General features: G+C 42.8%; 1 protein-coding gene across 1 annotated transcript in view; it reads right to left on the reverse strand.

Annotated features, from left to right (window-relative positions):
• LOC121327399 (dedicator of cytokinesis protein 2-like) overlaps window positions 1-20,735 on the reverse strand; it is a 457,752-nt gene that overhangs the window by 32,710 nt on the left and 404,307 nt on the right. The window contains exons 37-40 of the mRNA XM_041271445.1: window positions 13,221-13,311; window positions 4,880-4,930; window positions 2,063-2,152; window positions 85-232 (exon numbers count right to left, since the gene is read on the reverse strand). Coding sequence (XP_041127379.1) covers window positions 85-232; window positions 2,063-2,152; window positions 4,880-4,930; window positions 13,221-13,311 — 380 coding nt within the window. The remainder of the gene's footprint in view (window positions 1-84; window positions 233-2,062; window positions 2,153-4,879; window positions 4,931-13,220; window positions 13,312-20,735) is intronic.

Raw genomic sequence — 20,735 nt, forward strand, 5'->3', positions numbered from 1 at the left:
CATGGGATTGAATGGGTAGGAGGACATTCAGCTTCAAATGTACCTCGACAGGAGAGGTGGGAAATTTAGGTTTCAGTAGTGTACCCTCTGAATCCCCTGTCTGGGGGAGGCATGAGCCTCCTTTCCACCCTTGGGGACCGGCATCAGGGACGTAGTTGAGGGAACTTCGGATGAGGGGTCGGCCTCGTCGGCAGTACCGAGAAGAGTTCTGGAAGAACTTGGCCTGTATTTGCTGTAGAGACAGACAGAGAGAGAGAGAGAGAGAGAGAGAGAGAGAGAGAGAGAGAGAGAGAGAGAGAGAGAGAGAGAGAGAGAGAGAGAGAGAGAGAGAGAGAGAGAGAATGGTGGTGGATTTGAACGAGAGAAGGATAAAACAAAACCCTTCTGCTAATATCTTCATAGTAGGTACCTAACAGTTTTTTTCTTGTGTTGAACTTAGAATATTACAGGCAGTCCATCTATAACTGTAAACCCTCAGTCATAACCTCTGAGGCCCGTATTAACTGACATTCGAGCGAAGCGTACGCTTTGTGTAGTGCATAGTTAAGTAGTATCTATTGACATAATTGATGCTTAAGTTAGCATTGGTATTCAGAAAGGTCAGTTGACTCCCATTCAATTTAGTGTACACTGAAGAGGTTGCACTGCTGTAGAATGAAAAGCAGCTTACCATGATAAGCAATAGGATGTGTTATTAAAGCAGTGGACGTGTTTGTTTAGTGAGCTCAATGATAAGTAATGATTTAAGTATAGCTTTTTAACCAGTCTTTATTATAATTATCAAATCAAATAGTTTAGAGAAAGCAAATGACGAGCTTCTCCCTGTTGTCTGAAGATGGAGCCTGTTTGAAACCCTGACTCTGTTGTGTGAACCGTCTTGATCTGTCTGGCCCCTGAGTTTGCTCGGGATAGAAGAGCTGTGAGGAGCTAATTACACTCCTAGCAGCCGTCTCCTCTCAATCATCACCAGAGGCCGCTAGGCTCAGGTGAACTCCTTTATGCCAAAGAAATAAACCAGCTCTGCTGCCTCCTGTCTCTCAGGTGTACCCATGATGCGAGCAGCTCAAGAGTCTGTAAAGAAACGGCTTGAAGGAGAATACTGTCCACCCTGCTGCTTTCCCTTCACTACCCCTCCCTTCTATCCCTCTCCAGCTGCACCCTCTTGACTCATCAGATTGGCACTGAGCATCTAATGCTTTAACCACTCACCCTCTGCCCATCTATATCCCCCTCATCTCTCTCCCCTTCCTTCCCCTCTATCTCCCTATCTTCTCCTCTGTCCCTCCCTCCCCCACTGCCCTCAATTCTCCCTCCCCCTCTCCTCCTCTCCATCCCTTCCCCCTCCTTCCTTCCCTTTCTCCTTCCACTCCTGTTCCCCTTGCTCTGTCTTGACTAAGTTGGAGCTCAGTATCTCGTATTCGAATACTTCACTCCCCCACCTCCTCTCCCTCTTTCCAGTCTCTCCCTCCCTGTCCCCTCGTCTACCCTACTTTCCCTCCTCTCCCTCTTGTCCTCTCCTCTCCCCTCCTCTCCCCTCCCTCCTTGTCCTCTCCTCTATCCTCCTCTCCTCTCCCTCCCTGTCCTCTCCTCTACCCTCCTCTCCTCTCCCTCCCTGTCCTCTCCTCTACCCTCCTCTCCTCTCCCTCCCTGTCCTCTCCTCTACCCTCCTCTCCTCTCCCTCCTTGTCCTCTCCTCTACCCTCCTCTCCTCTCCCTCCTTGTCTTCTCCTCTACCCTCCTCTCCTCTCCCTCCTTGTCCTCTCCTCTCCACCCTGTCCTCTCCTCTACCCTCCTCTCCTCTCCCTCCCTGTCCTCTCCTCTACCCTCCTCTCCCTCCGTGTCCTCTCCTCTACCCTCCTCTCCTCTCCCTCCTTGTCCTCTCCTCTACCCTCCTCTCCTCTCTCTCCCTGTCCTCTCCTCTACCCTCCTTGTCCTCTCCTCTACCCTCCTCTCCTCTCCCTCCCTGTCCTCTCCTCTACCCTCCTCTCCTCTCCCTCCCTGTCCTCTCCTCTACCCTCCTCTCCTCTCCCTCACACCCCTTCCTCTCGTCCCTCTTGACTCACCAGGTTGGCGCTCAGCATCTCGTAGTCAAACAGCTCGCTCTCGTACTGTTGAGCCAGCTCCTTACACAGCATGATCGCCTCCTCCCACATCTGACACACAAAGACACATTCAAATCAACACTTTGACAAGCTCCTGACCACAATAACAACAGCTGCAGGATCCAGAATAAACACAAAATATAGTTAGTAGGCTTTCACATGCTGTTTCTACAGTACTTTACAAACTTTAGAAAGAGTGTTGGCTGTCTGTATGCCTGTAAGTACTTTATAAAGTTTAAATCAATTGACAGGAATAGATCCTCTAATACTTTGTTATTGGAAATGTTAGTTGTTTTTTTTCCAAGAAGAATACAAAAAGTACAGCAAGGTCAATTGAAATAATAATGCATTGTAGCTGTTTGCAAACATCCCTTTCGAGGAACGTGTTCCACCCTTGCCAGCGTGTGGTAACTTTGTTAAACCGCACAGAATGCACATGCAGTTTGGGTGTAAAGCTACAACAAGGATCTGCACAATGCAACTGGCATCTTGAAGTGTTAATGCTTAAAAAAGGCAACTACAATTAGAAAGCTGGAGTTCAATTGTCTTTCAGCATTGTGCTGTAGCTGCAAGACAGCCTATTTGTGAACTGTACTGGAAGCAGTTTTCATTTAAATCAAATTACACTTGTCAAACCAATGGCACAGAATGCTGTAGTTACTGTGGGGAGTAGATACTCAGTGATGCACAGAATAGGGGTGGGTCCAAATGAATTCGAATGACTGGCAATTACATGGACTTGTTTACCCGTAACTAAATATTTATTCCAAGTTAATTGCAGTTGGACTGCCTGACTGCATTATTTTCTTTCCAGTCCGTGCTTCATCTTAAAGAACTGCTGATACAGTTACAGAGGGGATGTCGTTTGGGACCGTACTGTAAAGAGAAACCCCTTTTATTTATTTTACCAGGAAATGCACCCCATTGAGGCTGTGGTGTGATCAATGATTGGAGCTCTGTCTCTGATGGCTGCTAAGAGGTTGTCATGCTTACAGTATTTGTGTTCTGTGACCAGCACCTTAAATAAAGTTTAATATGACAGGATGGTTGACAATGCCAGGTCATTTAAGGCCATGGACAACACATAGCTGTACTGCCCCAACGTACTGCTTTATTCTGTTTTGGCATTTCATATTGAAGTTATACAGCACAGTACTTTTCTTTTTGTTTTATTTCATATGCAGGCTATTTGCTGTAATCAGGAAACACATTTTAAGCACTGTGATGTGCACTGTGCTTTATTTATGCATGGAAAGCATATGCTCAATAGAGCCGAATGGAAAGTACTCAAATAAACGTAATCAATGTGATGATAAACATGATGACTAGTTATTCATTATTAACTGACAGATATTTCATGGGTGTTGATTGACACTTCAGCAGATTCATTCTGCTGTTTTTCCCATGATTATTTGACGTCTTCTCACCACGTTTATCGAGGTATACAGTAGAACACACTTTTATAAAGGATTCATTTCTCACTTTGCAACCTGAACGGGTCATTTTTAACCCTTAAAACATGGAGCAGCAAGCTCTGAAAATCAGATCCTTCTGAAAATAAATGAGCAACGACTGAACAGTCTTTTCATTCCTCAGTGACAGACTATGATATTTGACAGAGAGAAAGTAGTGAGGCCATGCAGTTCCACTTGACCAGAGTCTCCTGCCCTGTACATGTGGGTGGAGGATGCCCTTAGAAAATATTCCCATAGCAAAGTGTAATACAGCACAGTGAAAGCATGGTAAAGAATAGGTAAGGATTGTAAAGACTAGAGGGTATGGTAAAGCATATTATTATACATGGCAGGCCAGAGTAAACAACGGTAAATGCATAACATAAGCATGGGAAAGGTATGGGAAAGCTGAAAAAATAGAGCAGTAAACTTTTATAAAGGTGAGTGATTCACACTGTGATACCAGGTGGAGCACAAGCGCCTCTGCAGCCTGTGAAGAACAGAGTCTCAGGGCTGCGATATGAAGGCTGAGCAATGCCACTTGATATTCTGTGCGGAGAGCTCCATTAGCACGGACAATCACAGGGCTCAGCAGGGTCATTCCACTGGGCTCTGAAACTGTTTGCATTTTAAACTCAAATTAACCTCCTGGCCCCGGGAGTGTGGGGGGTCAGTCAAGGAGAGCGCAGGAGAGCACTGATTGGACACAGCAGTATCAGAGCTGAAAATAATGATCCTAAACTGAGGTCAGCCTGCTTATGAGGACCAGCCCAGATTAAGAGATTGCATTTATTACTAGCCATTATTAATGTGCATCATCTTGTGAAAGACAGGTGGCGCATGGAAAGGAACTTGAAATGTGTATGCCTGTGTTTTAACAGGAGTCGTTGGGCTGTGCAGTTTTATAACATTGTTTTTTCTCAAATTTAAATACTCTTCAGATGAGTAAATGTCAGTGGTCAGTGTAATGAACTGTTACTAATTGGCTATTGCACCTTTAAGTAGCACATGTAGTTCTTTAGCACCACATGCTGGTTTCTGACTAGCTCTCAGGTGTAAGACGCTGCAGAGCTGTGTAGGCGTGCCTCGGAAGTATCCGGAGTAAAAGTGGGTTAACTAGCCTGACTTGTGAGTTATAGAATGAAACTGGATCTCGGCCCAGTTTGGTCTGAAGCAGTTGACTACTGAACCCTGTGTCTGGACTCTCTATACTGGCTTCTAGCCTGGATTAACCTCGAACCAGCTTGCCCATCGTTACCTCAAGTATAGCAGTGTGAGGGCCCCTGCCCTGCTGTGCTCAGTGGTCGGAGCGGGTGTACAGTACCTTGCCCTTGTCAAAGTAGTCAATGATCTTGCTGTAGAGGCTCTTGTAAGCCTCAATCACGTTAAGAAGGTTAGCCGTGATGTTTGCACTTTGGGTTACCACTTGGAGAAAAAAAACTGAATTCAAGGCTGCATCACAATAAGGTTTGTGGACTGCACGAGAAATGGAGAGGGTCCTTGCTAATATAAAAGCCTCGACTCCATCTTGGCGATTATCCAGTCTTTGTCTCATTGTACACTCCATGCTCCCTGTACAGCAGCATTATTAACATACCCAGTATTGACTTTGGATTATATTTAAAAAGACGGTATGCATCATTGTTAAGTAAGAAAAAAATAAGAAAACACAAATTATTGCTGGATTGATTGATTGATTGAAATGAAAATCCTGCTGTGTGAAACCAGAGTGAAGTACATCAGCAGAAACAGCCAGACTGAAGTGAGCAGACTCAGTAACTACACTGGAACTGCTGTTTGAGATCTCGATAATAACAAACACTCTTACTGCTGTTACAATGAGCTTAAAGTTTAGAGCAGTCCATTGAGTTGAACACAGGTAAGTCATCATCTTGTTCAACCGCAGGGCTCAGGATTCGTTTTGTAGGGCAGATGAATGCCTTACCAAACTCCAAGTTTGGCAAGTACGGGTCTTATACTGAAGTCAGTATTATTAACTCATCAGCTGCTAGAAAGACATTCATTACAGGACTATAGAAAGTGTTGTTGTTTGTGTCAAGCTGTGTACTTGGCAGAGCCCCCAGCTCTTTGATAAACTCTCTTGAGACAATTAAAAATTATCTGACCATTTAAATTGTTGAGATATGAGCTGCATCTGGTAACAGCTATCTCAGAAATACCTCAGATCCCTAATTAGAAACATATCTGTCTCCCTGGAGGCTCTCAAGATGCTTCCTCTAAAACAGTGGTTCCCTGCCTGTGATCTGTAAGTAAACTCCAGGTGGTCTGCAAACAACTCCCCACATTTGGTTAAGCAGTTTGTTCATAAAAACCCATTTCTACACAATCACATGCTGTACTACCACGATATACAGTATATATTGCTAAGCAACACAGCAAACAGATGAAACCACATTAGATATAATAAGATATGCATGTAGGCTGCACCCCCTATCTGTTTTCTTTTAATACAGATGTGTTTATAATTTATATTAGCTCTCAGTGATGCAATACCAAACATCGCCTTCAAAACCGCCATTAACTGAAACAGCTTTCTATGTGAAACAAATACTAACTAAATAACTATTACACATTATGAAGGGGCACATTTGTCTTGTCAAAATGACAGGCACGTTTTTTTTTAGGCAGTAACAGTGTTCATGTAAATGCATATCTTTCTAATCTGTGCTCTCATTCTACTGCTTGTTTTCTAGCCAGTAATCTGTGCTCTCATTCTACTGCTTGTTTTCTAGCCAGTAACAGTGTTCATGTAAATGCATATCTTTCTAATCTGTGCTCTCATTCTACTGCTTGTTTTCTAGCCAGTAACAGTGTTCATGTAAATGCATATCTTTCTAATCTGTGCTCTCATTCTACTGCTTGTTTTCTAGCCAGTAACAGTGTTCATGTAAATGCATATCTTTCTAATCTGTGCTCTCATTCTACTGCTTGTTTTCTAGCCAGTAACAGTGTTCATGTAAATGCATATCTTTCTAATCTGTGCTCTCATTCTACTGCTTGTTTTCTAGCCAGTAATGTTTTCTAGCCAGTAACAGTGTTCATGTAAATGCATATCTTTCTAATCTGTGCTCTCATTCTACTGCTTGTTTCCACTATGCTGATGGTAGAGCAATCCCACTCTTCTGTACTTGCATTTGCATATTTGGTAGCTCAGCTCTGTTACACATGTGTGGAATGTTAACAGGATGTCATTTTTTAATTACAGAATATTGCCCGATTGCGTTCTGTCTTTGTCTTTGCTAGACTTGATTACTGCAATGCTCTGCTTGCTGACGTCTCTAACAGGGCTCTCGACAGGCTGAAGTATATTCGCCTGCTCAGGTTTTAACTAAATTTAAATCCAGCGAACACAGAACTCCTGTTTTGGCATCCTTGCATTGGCTGCCTGTCAAGTCTAGGGCTGATTTAAAAATTCTGCTGATGACCTATAAAGCCCTAAACAGATTGGCTCCATGCTATATAAAAGATTTAGTATACAACTACAAGTAATTACCTTCATGTGATTTGCGGTCAATGGACTCTGGTCTTGTAATTATTCTGAAAAAAAGGCTGCATTCAATGGCGCATTCTGCAGTTCTGCACCAAGATTGTGGAATGCTCTTCCTGGAGGTGATCAAAGACTCTGAGACTTTGGCTATATTTAGTCTATACATATAGTCTTAAAACATACTTTTATACATTAGCTTTTCCTAATGTTTAACTCTATACATTTTATCTGTGTGACAGAATATAATGAATCTTGGTTGTAAATCTCTCTCCCGTCAAAGCAGCAAAGGTATGGCCCTTTGGACAGGCTGGCCCGACAATTCATTTCCAGGATCTGGAAGTTGGCAGCGAGACTACGTTACCAGAACGTATTGACCCAGAAGGGAAACAATGTAGCAGCTGCAGATTATAAAAGCAGCTGCAATCGTTTACCAAGGGGTCATGCATACTAGCATATAAGGGGGGCGGAGACTCGTAATCTGTTCCTTCACTTTGGTTATGAAATATAACCCAGAAGGACCCATGCAGTAAATCGTAAAATATCGCGTTTGTTTGTTTGTCTTGTCTATAATCGTTACTTGTGTGTTCATAGACGGCTAACATGTTCCGGAGCTGTAGCTAAGGGCCAGCATTGAACCCGGAACAGCAGTACCCTATTGCCACTCTTTAAACTGTATCACCCACCACGAGCACTACAGCGCGCACCCAGGACTGGTGACTGTGCTTGTACCTGTTTATAATCAGCAGCCACTTTGCCACAGTCTGCTACGTCTTTTTTTATTGAACTGTGCAGTGCTTTGTGATGTTTGTACTTGAAAGGCACTATATAAAATAATGTTTATTATGATTATATTATTATACATGCTCATCTGACTCTGCGTCCCTGCATCACTTATGCACATGTGTGTCTACCTGCCAGCCCCCTTGCTTGCAGACCAGTTTCCTCGCACTCCAGACTGCATATAAACCTCAGTAAAGAGCAGCACAAGCTAAAGAGAATGAAAGCATGAACTGGCAGGGCGCTCTGCTCTGTTGGGAGTGTAATCTAATGAAACAGGGTTCAGATCCAAGTAGCTTCGGTCCAGTCTGATCTCCAATTCTTTGCTCTCACTGGGGCAGCGTGATGTGATGTGCTGCAATACGCTTGAACAGCTTGTGTTTCAATCTGCATCCACTGTCAATGAAATCACGCTGTACTGACTTTAGGCATCCTGACTGAGGACCCCCCCCCCCGCGCTTCTGATTGTGATCCCTTTAGTGAGAGAGCTTGTTCCATTAGGCATCCTGACTGAGGACCCCCCCCCCGCGCTTCTGATTGTGATCCCTTTAGTGAGAGAGCTTGTTCCATTAGGCATCCTGACTGAGGACCCCCCCCCCCGCGCTTCTGATTGTGATCCCTTTAGTGAGAGAGCTTGTTCCATTAGGCATCCTGACTGAGGACCCCCCCCCCCCCCCCCCGCTTCTGATTGTGATCCCTTTAGTGAGAGAGCTTGTTCCATTAGGCATCCTGACTGAGGACCCCTCCCCACCCCCCCCCCCCCCCCCCCCCCCGCGCTTCTGATTGTGATCCCTTTAGTGAGAGAGCTTGTTCCATTAGGCATCCTGACTGAGGACCCCCCCCCCCGCGCTTCTGATTGTGATCCCTTTAGTGAGAGAGCTTGTTCCATTAGGCATCCTGACTGAGGACCCCCCCCCCCCGCGCTTCTGATTGTGATCCCTTTAGTGAGAGAGCTTGTGTTTTTGTACCAGTAAAAGTGCTGCAGCTTTCATTGTGTTCAGTGCCATTTCTCAGATGTTTTGTGAAACAGCTCCATACTTACTGTGCATTGTCTGACTGCAAATGCCACATAAACCTGCCTGTAAGAATAAATGGGAGCGGTATGGTTGGCTTTAGTTATGTAAAAGTGTCACAAATATCTTGAGTGGCGATGTCACAGACCCGGAAGTAGACAGACACAGTACTGGAGTGAGTGACGCGCTAATGCGCGAGTTTATTATAAATAAACAAATAAAAGCTTGACGAAAATGAAAACACTGAACAAACCAAAATGGCAAAACAGACAGACAAACAGACATGGGTCAAAACAGACATGTATCGCACCGGTGTATACCCAGCACATGTAGCAATTGTTTTCTTATTATTTATTCTTTCTCTTTACCGCCTGACTCTCGTTCTGCCTCTGAACACACCAACCCAATCTCTTTATGCAGCTGTGCCAGGACTAGCTTGCTTAATCAATCATTCACTTGAATTCTGGCACAGTCTGCACGTGAACTAATTTGTGGAATCCCCATTCCCCCATTCCCCCATACAAGTACACACTTTACTCTGTACGTGAAGTGATTGTGCAATCCCCATTCCCCCATACAAGTACACACTTTACTCTGTACGTGAAGTGATTGTCCAATCCCCATTCCCCCATACAAGTACACACTTTACTCTGTACGTGAAGTGATTGTGCAATCCCCATTCCCCCATACAAGTACACACTTTACTCTGTACGTGAAGTGATTGTGCAATCCCCATTCCCCCATACAAGTACACACTTTACTCTGTACGTGAAGTGATTGTGCAATCCCCATTCCCCCATACAAGTACACACTTTACTCTGTACGTGAAGTGATTGTGCAATCCCCATTCCCCCATACAAGTACACACTTTACTCTGTACGTGAAGTGATTGTGCAATCCCCATTCCCCCATACAAGTACACACTTTACTCTGTACGTGAAGTGATTGTGCAATCCCCATTCCCCCATACAAGTACACACTTTACTCTGTATGTGAAGTGATTGTGCAATCCCCATTCCCCCATACAAGTACACACTTTACTCTGTACGTGAAGTGATTGTGCAATCCCCATTCCCCCATACAAGTACACACTTTACTCTGTACGTGAAGTGATTGTGCAATCCCCATTCCCCCATACAAGTACACACTTTACTCTGTACGTGAAGTGATTGTGCAATCCCCATTCCCCCATACAAGTACACACTTTACTCTGTACGTGAAGTGATTGTCCAATCCCCATTCCCCCATACAAGTACACACTTTACTCTGTACGTGAAGTGATTGTCCAATCCCCATTCCCCCATACAAGTACACACTTTACTCTGTACGTGAAGTGATTGTCCAATCCCCATTCCCCCATACAAGTACACACTTTACTCTGTACGTGAAGTGATTGTCCAATCCCCATTCCCCCATACAAGTACACACTTTACTCTGTATGTGAAGTGATTGTGCAATCCCCATTCCCCCATACAAGTACACACTTTACTCTGTACGTGAAGTGATTGTGCAATCCCCATTCCCCCATACAAGTACACACTTTACTCTGTACGTGAAGTGATTGTGCAATCCCCATTCCCCCATACAAGTACACACTTTACTCTGTACGTGAAGTGATTGTGCAATCCCCATTCCCCCATACAAGTACACACTTTACTCTGTACGTGAAGTGATTGTGCAATCCCCATTCCCCCATACAAGTACACACTTTACTCTGTACGTGAAGTGATTGTGCAATCCCCATTCCCCCATACAAGTACACACTTTACTCTGTACGTGAAGTGATTGTCCAATCCCCATTCCCCCATACAAGTACACACTTTACTCTGTACGTGAAGCGATTGTCCAATCCCCATTCCCCCATACAAGTACACACTTTACTCTGTACGTGAAGTGATTGTCCAATCCCCATTCCCCCATACAAGTACACACTTTACTCTGTATGTGAAGTGATTGTCCAATCCCCATTCCCCCATACAAGTACACACTTTACTCTGTACGTGAAGTGATTGTGCAATCCCCATTCCCCCATACAAGTACACACTTTACTCTGTACGTGAAGTGATTGTGCAATCCCCATTCCCCCATACAAGTACACACTTTACTCTGTACGTGAAGTGATTGTGCAATCCCCATTCCCCCATACAAGTACACACTTTACTCTGTACGTGAAGTGATTGTGCAATCCCCATTCCCCCATACAAGTACACACTTTACTCTGTATGTGAAGTGATTGTGCAATCCCCATTCCCCCATACAAGTACACACTTTACTCTGTACGTGAAGTGATTGTGCAATCCCCATTCCCCCATACAAGTACACACTTTACTCTGTACGTGAAGTGATTGTGCAATCCCCATTCCCCCATACAAGTACACACTTTACTCTGTACGTGAAGTGATTGTCCAATCCCCATTCCCCCATACAAGTACACACTTTACTCTGTACGTGAAGTGATTGTCCAATCCCCATTCCCCCATACAAGTACACACTTTACTCTGTACGTGAAGTGATTGTCCAATCCCCATTCCCCCATACAAGTACACACTTTACTCTGTATGTGAAGTGATTGTCCAATCCCCATTCCCCCATACAAGTACACACTTTACTCTGTACGTGAAGTGATTGTGCAATCCCCATTCCCCCATACAAGTACACACTTTACTCTGCATGTGAAGTGATTGTGCAATCCCTGTGCCTTAATACAAATATACATTTTAAATCGCTCATTCTACACAACCCAAGCTATACCCCGTGTAATAATACATATAAAACAACACAAGACAATACAAAATAAACAAAAATAGACCCAGGGGCATGGGGTACCCCGTCAGGGTTGTTTGGGAGAGAACATGTTGGTACTGTATGTGTCACAGCCCCCTGAAACCGCCTGGCAGCATTGTGGGGCTATTCACAAACAGCACACCTAGGCATTTATTTAAAACCAGGTGCACTGAGAAAGCAGCTGCATTTTACTCTATTTAGTTTTCAGATAAGATGAGCTGGAATAGCAGTGCAGATTAAAAGCTACAATTACATTCTGCACAATTGAGTCTTCCATTATAAGAACTAACATTATCTGCAATTTACCTGCAGCTGAATTGCATTGTAATTGCAGTTTTAAATGAAACTAGATGGGAAACATTTTATTCTGGGGTCTTATAAAACAAAATTGTTTTGTAAAAATCAATGTCCAGCTTGTGGTACTGAAAGAAAATCTAATGAAGAACAGCAGCTGAATAAGATGAGTTTTGTTTGATTCAGCAGGAATCAAATCAAATGAAAACAGCAGTGCACTTCAGCTAGTATCCTTGATGTAAGAGTGCAGACCAGTGCTAAACATTACAGTGCTAGGATAAATAGAAAATACAATGCAATAGGGATTTATAAAGCAACTTCTGTGAAACGCCTCAAACGACTCTGTGTTTAGCCTCGATTTAAAAAGTGGCACTGATGCCCTGATATGTTTTGGCAGAGATTTCGGGAGTGAGGTACCTGAATGCCCTACTGTACCTCCCACAGTTTTGAACCGAGCCATCGGGGTGGTTGCTAGCCCTGTAGTAGAAGAGCGTAAAGAACGGGCTGGCACTTATTCCGACAACATGTCTGAAAGGTACTGAGAAGCTAGCCCATAAAGGATCTTATAGGCCAGTTTAATCCACAATCAAACAGGGAGCCAATTAATTCTTTTCAAGACTGGTATGATATGCTCTGAAGAGATGATGCAGACAGCAGAATTCATAACCAACTGGAGATTTGACAGTTACAATAATCCAGTAGCAAAAAAACACACGGACCAGGGATTCAGCAAATCTGTGTTCGAAAACATTTCTCAGCCTAGCTATATTCCTTAGATGATAAAGGCTGTTCTGAAAACCATTTTCGATGTGCTGGTAAAGTTAAACTCTGTGTCAAATAAACCCCAAGATTTCTAATGGTATGTTTTAAAAACATATATAGTTTAGTAACTTAGAATCAAGTGGTGACAAAAACATTTGAGGTATAATTTTTAGGTAAGACCACGCCAATGAGTTAACCACACAGAAACACCACTTATCACTCACAGTGCCTACATTGTGCACAGCTTTCCAAGAGGTGACTAACTACACTGTAATTACACTGTAATTGCATTTACATAGTCATTACCTTGAAATTACATGTGTCAACATAGTCTATTAACACATTACACTAGCAGTTTTTAATGTTAATGTCGTTGCCCTGTAACTGCACACCTCTGTTATTACTGTGTAGTTAGAGACACAGTGTGAAGTGTAACTGTAGCTAGAGTTCAGCTGTGCTTGACTGCTTTGTAAGTGCGGCCTGGCCCTCCCAAGCCCCGGCCGGTTGAACCCGTGTTTGTCTCTCACCTTCAGCAGCTTGGCATGCAGCAGCAGGGTGAAGGCTGCCTCAGTGTAGTTCTCGTAGCGCAGGTGCAGGTCCCGGAGCTTGTGCAGGTATCTGTGAGGGAGGGGGACAGGGATAGGGACAGGGTTAGGGGGTGACTGGCTGAGAGTGAGTGTGGGATTAGAGCAATATTATAATAAACCAGGAGGTTACTGTCTTAAAGAGTAAGTGCTTCTGAGTGGTTAGGGGCTCTGTTGCGTCCATATTGCGTTAATATAATTTTTTGCTGATACCGTTTTCACACTGTTGCTTCAGAGCGGTGTTGAGTGAAGCACGACTCTCAACCAGTTTTTTTCTTCCTGAGTGCAACTGACTGCTGGACTAACTAATCCACCTCCCGAGGTAGTTTCAAGTCTGTGTTAATTACTTCCAGAGTAATCTTACCCTGCATTAGCGTGTGTAAACTAACTATGCTACTTTAAAAAATAATGTGACTATCATTCACGTAAAGAGTGTTTTATACATGCGCAGAACAAAGAACTGCACTGCAGAGTCAACTCCAGCTTTAGTGTGTCTACTCTAAAGAAAAACTAAGCAGCATCAAACCTGGGATACGCATATAGTGTGAATAGAACAGGGAGCAAAACCACATCAATTACTGCTGAATTTCATCACCAGCTTTAACTGATCAGAACCTAGAAATAGCAGTAAAGGGAATGAGTAATATGATACATCACGTAAAGGGTGGCACATTGCACACAGCAGGGGTAAGCAAGGCTCTTACACTCACTATGAGCAACACAGGCTGAAACCAGAGACTTCTTACATTAACTTAAAAAAACAAATCCTGCAAACTTCCAGTGTGCAGCTGTCAGGGGGAGTGTGACTGCCATCTAAAGTTAGAAGAAGGTCTTTTGAAACGCTGTTAAGAGCACCTGCAGGTGCCTTGGTTGATAAAGGATCTGAGAATAAGAACAACGAAAGGCTCTCAGTCTTATCTGGGTTATGGATCAGCTCCAACTATTATAAAACACTGTATTACACAATGCAACAACCAGCTTTCCAGATTCAATACTCACTACACTTCGGGCATTACTGCAGAATAAGACACTTAGAGAAAAAAAAAAAAACACTATTGCGAAAGCATTATCATAGAGTGTAATACCCTGCTGTAGAGCCGCAGAGGAACTGTTGCTGCACATTGCAGAATCTCCTTGACAACACAATGGGTCTGATATATCCCTTCACTGCTGCGCTACACATTTAGATGTTCTGGACATGCCTGATATTTCCTAAGTAATAATAGCCCCTAGACTAGAGATGAATGTGAGTGATTAAAGAAGAGCTGTACTGCTAGCCAAGGCTTCCTGTCCTCTTGTTAGCACCAGCAGTACTATCAACCCTGTTTCCTTCACAGTAACCAGACTCATCCCAGGGATGAAAGGAATGAGCTAGGAAGACAGGTTGAGGGAACAAATGGGAGATACATGAATGGAGTCTTGAAAATCTTAAAAGGAGCTGACATAGTTAACCCAGACCAATACTTTAAGCACAGTACAGAATCCAGGGCTAGAGGACACAGCTGGAAATGAAGTTTAGACGGACAGGACAGAGGGAAGGAGACACTTCTTCACAGACAGTGTATGGAACGGACTACCTGTTCATGTTGTTGAGGCAGAATCGCTTCGATCCTTGAAGACCCAACTTGGCACAGTCTGAGATCAATCAGCGACTAGGAACCGGATGAGCTAATGTAGGGTACGATTCCTCTGGCCTCCCCTTGTTTGTAAATGTCATTATGTTCTTATGTACCTAATCACTTGAAATTCACTTTCATGTGCTCGCTGCAATATGACCATGTGAGCTGCAGTACAGCAGAGGTACCAGATGTAGCAGTTTATCTTCTGCATGGTGCATTTTTAATATCTGCATATCTTGGAAAACAGATGCCTTGTGCTTAGAATCATACTTCACGTAGTTGTTGAGAGTAGGTACATGCAGCACTGTTTTCATTTATTGTTTACGTTTCTCTTACTATTTTATGGCATTTGCAATATTTGTTTTTATTACTGAATGATAATAAAAAAGCAACATTAATAATAATTGTTATAGCACTGCTGCATGATGATGATGATGATGACTGACCTTTAATCTATCTTTCATATCTTAATTAAAGCACAGATTAATGAACTATCCAGCTGTTTGAATTCATCTGAATATACAGCAGCCATTATTAATTTGAATTGATGCCATTATACAACCAGCAGATCATCATCACTGTCTGAAATCATTTAAATATCTTAATTAAAGCAAATCAAATTAACACTGCCTGTAACCTTCAATAATGAGAACAAATAATTATTTCAGTGGGAGCCGACTCCCGTTTATTTTAGAAATCTTCAAGCGGGGGTCCCTCTGGAGCGCTCCAGCAACTCAGATCACACCAGTGACATTACAGACATTATATTATATGATTGCATTATAAACCTCGACACACTCTCAGCCTGTCACAAACTCCAAGCACATCCTGATTTTCCATAAGTCTCTTCTCATGCATGATAGACTAACAACTGACAAACACTGTAAACACGTCTTTAAATACAAAGTTAACTGTTAACAGGGTTGACAACGCTGTTTACACAGAATACTACACCGCACCATTTCAAGGATGGAAATACGACTCGTACTGCATAGCAGTTTCTCCCATTTCAGGTTTTAAAATGATCCTGGTTGCCACAGTGCATACCTGTAGGTAACAAGCTCAGGTGTGCCTTATTAAACTCCTAGTAAAACCAGGAATGGGTCTAACTGCTATGCAATATTTCCATTCCTCAATTGATATACTGTACATGAAGAAGCATCCCATTGTGCCTTACACAAGTAACCGAACAGACAAAAAAGAGCTCCACAGTGCACTCTAGTAAAGGGCCAAGTTAAAAAAGGATGTAGAAAACAGACACCTATGAATTATACTACAGTATGGGACTCTGCAGCTTTAAGGGCTGTATGGGACTCTGCAGCTTTAAGGGCTGTATGGGACTCTGCAGCTTTAAGGGCTGTATGGGACTCTGCAGCTTTAAGGGCTGTATGGGACTCTGCAGCTTTAAGGGCTGTATGGGACTCTGCAGCTTTAAGGGCTGTATGGGACTCTGCAGCTTTAAGGGCTGTATGGGACTCTGCAGCTTTAAGGGCTGTATGGGACTCTGCAGCTTTAAGGGCTGTATGGGACTCTGCAGCTTTAAGGGCTGTATGGGACTCTGCAGCTTTAAGGGCTGTATGGGACTCTGCAGCTTTAAGGGCTGTATGGGACTCTCCAGGGACTCTGCAGCTTTAGGGGCTCTATGGGACTCTGCAGGGACTCTGCAGCTTTAAGGGCTGTATGGGACTCTCCAGGGACTCTGCAGCTTTAAGGGCTGTATGGGACTCTGCAGCTTTAAGCTTCTATACGGTGCTGCGCTGAGCTGAGCCCTGCCTGTCATGCAGCCACACGTTTCTAATCAAAAAGAACAACTTCCTAATGCAGGGTTGCATGGAGGTGCTGAGACATCATAGCCTGCAAGCAAAACCACACATCACCGTGTCGGAAACATGGACTGGAAGGAAAGTGTATTTAATGCATGGACTCATTTTCTCAGTTGTTCAAATATAATTTTGACAATGTACCTCAAATGAAAAACGTAACCCAAGGCATGAAACTTGATTATTTTAGAAAGCTGGGATTTAAACTCAGGGAGGAAATCACATTTAGAAACAGCTCACAGTGGGGCCTTAGGGGTGGGGGAGGGTAGAAAAAATTTCACGAGCTGGTAAAATAGAGAAGGGAGAATTAATAAATGTGTGTGCATAATAACGGTACGTATATAATAAATATTATATATATATATATATATATATATATATATATATATATATATATATATATATATATACACACACACACACACACAGTACTGTGCAAAAGCTTTAGGCAGGTGTGAAAAAATGCTGTAAAGTAAGAATGCTTTCAAAAATAGACACGTTAATAGTTTATATTTATCAATTAACTAAATGCAAAGTGAGTGAACAGAAGAAAAATCTACATCAAATCCATATTTGGTGTGACCACCCTTTGCCTTCAAAACAGCATCAATTCTTCTAGGTACACTTGCACAAAGTCAGGGATTTTGTAGGCATACAGTCAGGTGTATGATTAAACAATTATACCAAACAGGTGCTAATGATCATCAATTCAATATGTAGGTTGAAACACAATCATTAACTGAAACAGAAACAGCTGTGTAGGAGGAATAAAACTGGGTGAGGAACAGCCAAACTCAGCTAACAAGGTGAGGTTGCTGAAGACAGTTTACTGTCAAAAGTCATACACCATGGCAAGACTGAGCACAGCAACAAGACACAAGGTAGTTATACTGCATCAGCAAGGTCTCTCCCAGGCAGAAATTTCAAGGCAGACAGGGGTTTCCAGATGTGCTGTCCAAGCTCTTTTGAAGAAGCACAAAGAAACGGGCAACGTTGAGGACCGTAGACGCAGTGGTCGGCCAAGGAAACTTACTGCAGCAGATGAAAGACACATCATGCTTACTTCCCTTCGCAATCGGAAGATGTCCAGCAATGCCATCAGCTCAGAATTGGCAGAAAACAGTGGGACCCTGGTACACCCATCTACTGTCCGGAGAAGTCTGGTTAGAAGTGGTCTTCATGGAAGACTTGCGGCCAAAAAGCCATATCTCCGACGTGGAAACAAGGCCAAGCGACTCAACTATGCACGAAAATACAGGAACTGGGGTGCAGAAAAATGGCAGCAGGTGTTCTGGACTGATGAGTCAAAATTTGAAATATTTGGCTGTAGCAGAAGGCAGTTTGTTCGCCGAAGGGCTGGAGAGCGGTACACGAATGAATGTCTGCAGGCAACAGTGAAGCATGGTGGAGGTTCCTTGCAAGTTTGGGGCTGCATTTCTGCAAATGGAGTTGGGGATTTGGTGAGAATTAATGGTCTCCTCAATGCTGAGAAGTACTGGCAGATACTTATCCATCATGCAATACCATCAGGGAGGCATCTGATTGGCCCCATATTTACTCTGCAGCATGGCAACGACCCCAAACATACATCGAAAGTCATTAAGAACTATCTTCAGCGTAAAGAACAAGGAGTCCTGGAAGTGATGGTTTGGCCCCCACAGAGCCCTGATCTCAACATCATCGAGTCTGTCTGGGATTACATGAAGAGAGAGAAGCAACTGAGGCTGCCTAAATCCACAGAAGAACTGTGGTTAGTTCTCCAAGATGTTTGGGCCAACCTACCTGCCGAGTTCCTTCAAAAACTGTGTACGTAGAAGAATTGATGCTGTTTTGAAGGCAAAGGGTGGTCACACCAAATATTGATTTGATGTAGATTTTTCTTCTGTTCACTCACTTTGCATTTTGTTAATTAATAAATATAAACTATTAACATGTCTATTTTTGAAAGCATTCTTACTTTACAACATTTTTTCACACCTGCCTAAAGCTTTTGCACGGTACTGTATCTATATACACATCAATGGAAAGATTCCATGCATTCTCAGTACGGTTGCGCTAGAGCGATATATCCCTGATATATGCCCTTAGAATCTTTGTAACCTCATCACAAAAACAAATTAAACAAGATCACTCCATCAGATATTAACAAAACATCATTTAAGGTAAATGTCAAGCTTTTTAATAAGATGTCAGTTGAGGAATGCCTAAATCAAAACACAAGCCCCTCTGAGATGTGTACAGTCGCTGTCAGTAGCACAGAGAGAAGTACTGTCGGACAAACTGGAAAACATGCCAGCAGTGCTGGACACGGGAGCGATACCCAGAAAGAAATGAACTTTTATAATGCCTGGTAATGTCCTCTGTGTTGGGTCTTACTGCTCACACACACACACACACACACACACACACACACACACACACACAGTATATATATATGTTCCTAGCTGTGATATTTAATAAAGCTAAAGAGAGTGCTGTGAGGCTTTGGTATGCTGTAAAATTTTTAACTTTCATTTATTAAATGTTTAATAAATTTCGCGGCTTTCATGTATTTAATGTGTTGACATCTCACACGAAAATAAAACAAAGCTAAACCATATCCTTTACTGCCAAAATACTCCAATATGCTTGTTTTGTATAATTGATGAAGCAGCACCATTTGACAACACTATAGCATGTTGTTTATTTGATGGCATGTACTGCTATACTACCATTAACAGCACAGTTACTGCAGACTGTACCCCAGAATATAGAGCAGACTGATAATGATGTGATCTGAAATGTATTTCTATCTGATAGGTTGTATCACGTAGTTTGTATGAGGTAGAAATGACGTCACATTCAAATGAACTATCCTTTTTAATTAACCTTATTTTACTATGTAGTATAAAATAAAGTAAAGCCATGGTGCAGGGGGCTGTGTAAGATGCAAACTCATTTTCACCCGATGTTCACACTTGGTTGGCAGGTGCTTTGGCATTCAAGACAACCCACCAGTGCCATCCTGGCTGCCCGCAGAGGTCTTGCTATGCCAAGAGTTTCACATTTCCTATCCTGTCCCTGTGCTGTACAGTTATACTCATTTCACTGCTGTCAAACTGTTTGGATTTGCAGCAGGTACCAGCATACCTTTACTTCAAATTCAACTGATGCTCAGAGGAATTTACAATGAATGCCTTTTACAAAAACAACACAAAACTAAACACAAGATTGCTTCACTTGGCTTCCGAAACAATAAGAAATACTCTCAGTGAGCACCCTTCAGACACCAGGCTGCTTGTTTTAATTAAAAAGCAGGCACCAAGAAAACATATTTGGCTTTTGTTTTTCAGTATCAGTGTTTTTCTTTGTTTAGAATTCATCCTGGGAGAAATCTTTTCAAAAAAAAAAAAAAGAAAAATCAAGCACTTAATACTTCTAGCATGCTTCTGTTAAATAAACCCAGCCATTTAGCTGCACTGTTACCAGGGGTGTGCAGATACAGAACATGGATTATCTCAGCAAATCCCATTAACATTTGTTTTAATTGTCATCAGGTAGTAAATTGTACTGAAAACAAGTACAGTGCATGTTAAAAATGGGTTCATTTCAGAACAAGAATAGCTGCCTTTCCCTCATATATACAGCTGAGTAGCAATCAATGGCAATGCACATTCACGTGAGCGGATTTAAAAGGTGCTTGGAAGGAGCTTTACCCTTTGACCTGGGGGCACTGCCACTGCCATACCGGCAGTGGTGCTGGAAACGAGCATAAAACATGACACTGGCATCACTACACAAGTGGAGGCAAGCCAAGACTTGCATGACTCCTTTTCACTTTACATGTGTAATTAAAGTGTGAGACTCCCCTCCAGCCTCTTTGAAGCCCTGACCGATGAGGTCTTTACTGGTTAATATTGTATTTCTATAGCCAGCGCAGTGACTCGCCTGCTTGGAAAAGGCACTGGTAAAAATCCAGTTTGAATGTACGGGTCTTGCTCAAGCTTGATATGGTGCATATGTAGACTAAAAATAAATAT

The sequence above is a fragment of the Polyodon spathula genome, chromosome 2, assembly GCF_017654505.1.
Source record: "Polyodon spathula isolate WHYD16114869_AA chromosome 2, ASM1765450v1, whole genome shotgun sequence".
In the NCBI taxonomy this organism is placed as follows: Eukaryota; Metazoa; Chordata; class Actinopteri; order Acipenseriformes; family Polyodontidae; genus Polyodon; species Polyodon spathula.